Consider the following 6,790-nt stretch of genomic DNA (forward strand, 5'->3'; position numbering starts at 1 on the left):
GGAGGTAATTCAGTGTCAAGGCCCTGGGTTTAATTCCCAGTGTGTGTGTGTGTGTGTGTGTGTGTGTGTGTGTGTGTGTGTGTCTGTATCTCAAAGCCATTCATTTTTGTAGTAATATGTTGTGGCAGCTAGGAAATTTAGAAGCATATGGAATCAGAAAACTAAAATTAGAAGAGGTCATGCTGGGGGTGGTGGCACATGCCTGTAATTCCACCACTTGGGAGGCTGAGGCAGGAGGATCACTGAGTCACGGCCAGCCTGGGCTACATAGCTGGACATATACAAGGCCAGCCTGAGCCTGTCTCAGAAAACAAAGACACAAGATCCTGAACGCTCTGCTTTGTAGATAGCTGTGGAAACTGCGCTCCAAATCTCATGGAGTTCACCTCTCCAAGTGAGATGGGAACAGCCACTGTCCCTGCCCTGTGGCTTAACTAGGTTTCATCCATCCACTTTTCAGAAAAACAAAAAGCCACAATGAAAGAGCTTAGAAAATTTATTCTTTCTGTTTTTCTTTCTTGTTTCCTTTTAAGTAACACACACAGACCGGGCATGGGGTGAGGTGGAGGTAAAGGAGGTGGAAGCCTTACGGGTCCTCCAGCCCCCTGACATCCCAGTCCCTCTTTCACAGTCCCTTCCTGGGGTCCCCTAAGGACTGGGAGGAAAAAGGGGGCCCAGTTCTAAGCTCAGAACAATTCTAAAGTGCAGAGGTGTGGGGTGGGAGGGCTGGGGGGGTCAGGCTGGTGCAAGGGGGCTCTTTGCACCTCTCTCTGGTAGAAAAATAGACCACAGGTGAGTTTGGGGGTTCGGCTTTTTGTTCGATTGTTTCTGCATCCTGGGATGCAGGGGCTTAGATATGCGGATCTGCTCCCGGCTCATTCATCTTTGAAGTCCCGGAGGGGAGGGGCTGGCAGTGTGTTGAGGGGGGGGGGAGGAACCCGTATTGCGACACCGTCTCAGGCTGCCTGTTTGCCAGAGCCGAGGCTGGGGGGGGGGGGCATAAGGGTACACTATGTACAGGGAGGGAAAGTAGGACAAATGTGGGGGGGGGCTTGTGGAGGGGTGCGTAGGGGTCTGGCATCTGGGAGCCACGTCTCACCCTTCCTTCCAAAGCTCTGATCGCCTGAGTTTTCTGGAGCAGGGGCTGGGCATCCCGGGGGCTGCCTTGATCGTGTGACCCTTCAGGGAGCAGGCCTGTGTCTAGGATGGCGTGCGTGCGTGTGATCTGGGATGCAGGGGTTAAGGGCTTGGGACCCAGTGCCCAGGAGGGTTAGCATGTGTCCCCATGGGTAAGACCTCAGTAGCCAGTGCCTGGGGCGAAGGAATGTAGAGTCTGGACTCTGGATTCCAGCAGCTTCAGCTGGCTGTGGTATTGGGGATTGGGAACTTGGGTGTCAATGGTCAGTTGGGAGCTGAGGGTGGGGTGCTGGAAATGTAGGACTGCACAGTCAAAGCAGAAGGTCTTAGGACCTAGGGTCAAGGTAATGGAATTCAGGAATCCAGTGGTCGGGTGCAGGGGGATCTGGGATCCAGTGGGGGCCCCAGGATCTAGGCACTGCATTGTCAGATCCTGTAGCTGAGGTTTGGTGGCATCCAGAATCCAGTGGCTGAGCCTGGAGATTCAGGGCTTGAGGCGCGGCCATCTGCGACTTGCCAGGGGGTAGGGATCGAGGCCCCAGTGCTGTACAAGGGGTCTGGATCTGGTGCCTGAGGGATCTGGGGGCCGAGTGATGAGGTACGGAGGACGTGTGCTCCAGTGGTCGGGGATCCAGTGCCAAGACGGGGGTCCAGGATCCAGGGGGCGGTACAGGGAGCTGTGGGATCCACCTTTGGGATGTGGGATGCAGGATCCAGGGACTTGGGGGACCAGGCATTAAGGGCTAGGTAAGGTGTGGATCATATGGGATCTTGTGGTTCCGGTGTCTGACTCGGGCCGCTGAAGTATGGGCTCCAGCGGGGGAGGGGGCGGTGTCCTAGAGCTGGGATACTGGGATCCAGTGCTGTGGCTGGGGTGGATTTGCATCCCCTGTTGGGATGTCAGGCGTCCAGTGGCTGAGGATGTCAGTGTGGGGGACATCGCAAGGGTGAGGGGATGGGGTGGGAAGGGGCTCCGGTCCCTCACCTGGACGTGACCCCCAGGGCTTGCTTCATGTTCTCGTAGACCACATAGGAGATGCTCACAGCTGGAATGACCTTCATGAAGTTGGGGGCGATGCCCCGGTAGAGGCCCCACACGCCCTCGTGGGACAGGATGTGCCGCAGCAGACCCATCATGGAGAGCTGCGGGGCGCCCTGGATGGAGGCTGGGGGGGCCGGCAGGTGAGGAGGAGTCCCCCTCTTTTCCCCCTCCTACCCCCAGGGCTACCAGGTGCCACTGCGGCAGGAGGGAGGAGGGGTAGCACGCAACCGCAGGACTCCCGTGGGCCACGGCACTGGTGCCATGCAGAGCCCAAGTTTGGGGTGAACAGAAACAGAACCGGTGCGTGCGTGCGTGCGTGCGTGCGTGCGCATGCGTAGTGGGAGAGGGCAGAAGCGTCTTCTTCTCAGGACCCCACCCCCCATCTGCCTACCAGCCTAACTCTAGGCATATGCTCACCAGCTGTATTCACAAGCCAGCCCTTTGAGGAACCCCTCCACGGCACCCCTAGGCCAGGTTTCCCCCATTTCCCCTTTATCCCTGAAGCCACACTTCACGGGAGAATATTTTATTTCCAAGCTTTCTGCCTCTTTACCCTGTACCTGGGACCACATCTCTTACCCACAAATAGCTCTCCAGTAAAAAGCATGAAACACAAATGCTAAAATACCCATAGAAATAGATTGTGGAGGGGGAAGAGAACCCCCTCTTCCCCCCCCCAAAAAAAAAAACAGTAAAGAAAAATGCAAAGAACCGCAGCCAGGCAGGGCCCTCGCTCCCCTTCATTCTGCTCCCAGCCCGCTGCACATTGTCACCCAGCCTTGCAAACTGGAACTCGAGTTGCCCTCCTGGAAAAGCCAGGGCTTTGCCAACAGCGGCCTCAGCTCAGCTAAGACTCCCAGCATGCTCTGCCCAGGCTCCCTCGGCTGTCCTGCTCGCTAATCCTCAGCTCCTCAGGGTAACAGACGCCACTGGCAGTGCCAAAAATGGGTCATCTGAGGCCTCGTGCCAAGGCAGGGACTTACCAAGGCCTCCCACATCCAGGAGAACCCCAGCCCCGGGGCTCTGCCACTAAGGAGCCAGGGAGGGAGGAGGCCCAAGCAGAGGTTTCCTGCCTCGTGCTGCCTGCCGGCCGGCTCTCACCTTGAGCCTGCATTCGGGTCCGGACCAGAGCCAGGGGGTAGCTGGCGATCTGGCCGCAGGTGCTGGAGATGGTGCCGCAGGCCAGGAGCACGGGGATCCCCGGGTTGGCCGATTCCTGGCTGTACTGCTGGAGCCACCGGTTCTTGAGGGTCTGGAGTGAGAAGGGGAGGGGTGGCAGGTGGCAGGAGCCTGGCTGCAGGGACCTCCCAGGTGGCTCTGCATCCTGTCAGTGACAGCCAGAAGTGATGGAGCACAGAGCACCTGCCCAGGCCAGGCCAGCATTTTACCTCCATCCCTTCCCGGAACCTCAGCTGCCCCTGGGAGGGGCTGGGTGAGGCCCCCACTGCGCAGGCGTGGGGCAGGAGGCCCCAAGTGCAGGATTCGGTTCTGTGGCAGGCAACCAGGCTTTGCAGACTGGGAGGCGTCGAGGGCTTTGGGATGGGACATCATCCTGGCTCATCTGAGGGGTCCACTGTCATCACATTTGTGTGTGGGAAACTGGGACGGAACCTAGGGCCTTGACACTGAGTGACATCCCCAACTCTTTTTATTTTATTTAGTTGTTTTGGGACAAAGTCTTGCGGGTTAACCCGTTCAGGCTGGACCGAACTCACTAAGTAGCCCAGACTGGCCTTGAACTCCTGGCTATCCTTCTGTCTCAGCCTCTGGAGTGCTGGGATTATAGGCAGGTGCCACTATGCTCAGCTTCTTACTTTTTCAGAGAAGGCTTGCTAGATCGCTAAATTACACAGGCTAGGCTCTAACTTGTGATTCCCCTGCCTCAGCCTCCCAGAGTGCTGGATAACAAGTGTGCAGCACTATGCTTTGCTTCGGTGGTCTTTATGAAGGGTCTTAAAGGGAGGGGTGGGTACAGCAGCCTCTTACTAAATGGACAAAAACTGAAAGCTTTCACTCTAAAATCAGGGACAAGACAAGGATATCCACTGTCTCCACTATTATTCGCTCTTCTTCAGTTCTGGAAATGTTAGCCAGAGCAATTGGACAAGACTGGAGTAAAAGGACTTAGGATAGGAAAGGAAGAAGTTAAATTATCATTATGTGTTGCTGACCCAAACTGTACATAGCAGATGCCAAAAACTCTGCCAAAAGACTTCTAGATTTAATAACCAAATTGAGTAGTATAGCTGCATACAAAGTCAATACTCAAAGAAATCAATAGCATTGGGCTGGGGAGATAGCTCAGTGGCTTAAGCACCTGCCCAGCAAGTGCAAGGTTGCAAGTTTGATCCCTGGTATTGCAAAAAACAAACAAACAAAAACACAAAACAGTAGTATCCCTATACACAAATAAACTTACTGAGAGAAATAAAAGAGACAACATTTTTCACAAGAGCATCCAAACACAAACAAAACAAAACACCCTAGGTATCTAACAAAGGAAGTAAAAGAACTTTAGATTGAAAATTATAGGCTAGGGAGTTAGCTCAGTGGAATAAGAGCTTGCCTGGAAAGCACAAGGGCCTCAGTTCAATCAATCCCTGGTTCCAGAAAAAAAAGAAAGAAAGAAAGAAAGAAAGAAAAGAAAAGAAAAGAAAAGAAAATTACAAAGAGAATAGCAGAAAATGCAAAGCCAGGTGTGGTGGTACACAGCTATAATCCTGGGAGGCCGAGGCAGGACGATCACCGCAAGTTCAGGCCAGCCTGGGCTACCTAGTGAATTGAAGGCCAGTTTGGACTATAAAATAAGAACTTGCCTCAAAAAAGAAAAAAAGTCTCTTGTCTCAGGTAGGAAGAACTAATATAGTAAAAATGGCCATATTTTTAAAAAGTTTTATACAGATTTAATGAAACCCTGATTAAAATACCAATGGCATACCTCACAGAATTAAAGAAAATAATCCTAAAATTCATTTGGAGCCAGAAGAGACCTAGAATAGCAAAAATAATTCTGGGCAACAAAGGCAAGGCAGGGGACCTCACAATCCCTGACTTGAAATTATACTACAAAGCTGCAGTGATAAAAACAGCATGGTACTGTTTAAAAAAATAAAAACAAAACACCAGCCCTAGGATTGATGGAACAGATTAGCAGGTGCAGAAACAACTCCAAACACACTCAACCACCCTGTCTTTGACAAAGGAGCCGAACATTTTCACTGGAAGAAAGACCACCTCTTTAATAAATGATGCTGGGGGTGCTGGGGAGGTAGCTTGATGGCCTAAGTGCCTTCCTGGAAAGTGCAAGGACCTGAGTTCAGTCCCCAGACACATGCTGTGATGGCCCCAGAACCCCTGGTGCACTGTGCCAGCCCTGAAACCGGGCATGGTGACGCAATCCTGTAATCCCAGCTCTGGGGAAGCTGAGACAAAGAGGATCACTATGAGTCTGAACTATGTAGCAAGACCCTATATCAAAATATTAAGTAATTAAATAAATGATGCTGGGAAAACTGGCTTTCCACATGTTGAAGAGGCAAACTAGACCCACATCTTTCACGATGCACTAAGCTGAAATCAAAATGGCTGAAAGATCTAAATAACAAAACAGAAATACTAAATCTGCTGGAAGCTAGAATAGGTAGAACTCTTGGTAGACAGAACTCTTGGTAGGTAGAATAGGTAGACATTGATATAGGAAAGACTTTATAAACAAAACCCTGATCGTACAGGAAGTACTGCAGGAATCAACAGCTGGGATATCACCTTATTAAGAAGCTTTGGTGGGGCCAGAAAGATAGCTCAGCAGACTAAAGTGCTTGCTTAGGCAAAGCTCAGGGACCGAGGTTTGATCCCTGGCACCACATGCAGTACCAGCCCCACCCCCAGGGCAGTTTGAGTCTGGGCATGGTGGCATACCCCTGTAGTCCCAGCACTGGGGAGGCAGAAAGCAGGAGGACTGCCACGGGTACAAGCTGCTTGGTGAAACCCTGTAACAGCCAAATACATTTAAAAAAAAAACTAAAACAAAACAACAACAAAAAAAACTTTTGGCATAGAAGAAGACACTACAACAGAGTGAGAAAACTCAGTGTGAGAAAGAAAAATTATTTCTGAGACAAGGACTCATTATGTGAGCTTGTCTAGAACACACAGTGACCCTCCTGCCTCAGCCTCCTGAGTGCTGGGCTTTCCAGGCCTATGCTGAGACCACACTCCTAAGTGAAGAAGGTCAGAGACACATTGTTTCTCTGGTCTGAGAAACAAAGTGTAAAGAAGGACGCGGTGAAACAGAACAAGGGAGGGGGGAGAGGAAAGGAACTAGAGGCAAAAAACAAACAAACAAACAAACAAAAACCCAAAAAAACCCACAAAACATAAAATGGAAACAAAGCTTTTATAAATAAAGAAGGGAAGGGAGGTTGAAGGGAGGAGAGGGAAAAGGAAGTGAGGTAAACTGTCTATGATGAATGATATTATGTGTATCAGAAATGTATTGGGCCAGGGAGATGGCTCATTGGAATAAGCACTTCTTTGGCAAGCTCAAGGGCCTGAGTTCAATCCCCGGTTCTGCCAAAGAAATAAAAATAAAAAAATAAATTTGAAACATCA

The 6,790-nt window shown here is 51.1% G+C and overlaps 1 protein-coding gene across 3 annotated transcripts in view; it reads right to left on the minus strand.

Moving 5' to 3' along the window:
• Positions 1–481: 481 nt before the first annotated feature.
• Positions 482–6,790, minus strand: part of Slc25a23 (solute carrier family 25 member 23) — an 18,560-nt gene continuing 12,251 nt past the window's right edge. For 2 of the 3 annotated variants that reach the window (XM_023716939.1, XM_004632793.2), the window contains 3 exons: positions 3,281–3,431; positions 2,123–2,303; positions 482–1,827 (listed from right to left, as the gene is read on the minus strand). In XM_023716939.1, the coding sequence (XP_023572707.1) occupies positions 1,464–1,827; positions 2,123–2,303; positions 3,281–3,431 (696 nt within the window). In that variant the 3' untranslated portion in view covers positions 482–1,463. The remainder of the gene's footprint in view (positions 1,828–2,122; positions 2,304–3,280; positions 3,432–6,790) is intronic. The other variant, XM_023716938.1, reaches the window with a different exon arrangement.

This window comes from Octodon degus, unplaced genomic scaffold (assembly GCF_000260255.1).
Source record: "Octodon degus isolate 3935 unplaced genomic scaffold, OctDeg1.0 scaffold00050, whole genome shotgun sequence".
NCBI classification, from domain to species: domain Eukaryota; kingdom Metazoa; phylum Chordata; class Mammalia; order Rodentia; family Octodontidae; genus Octodon; species Octodon degus.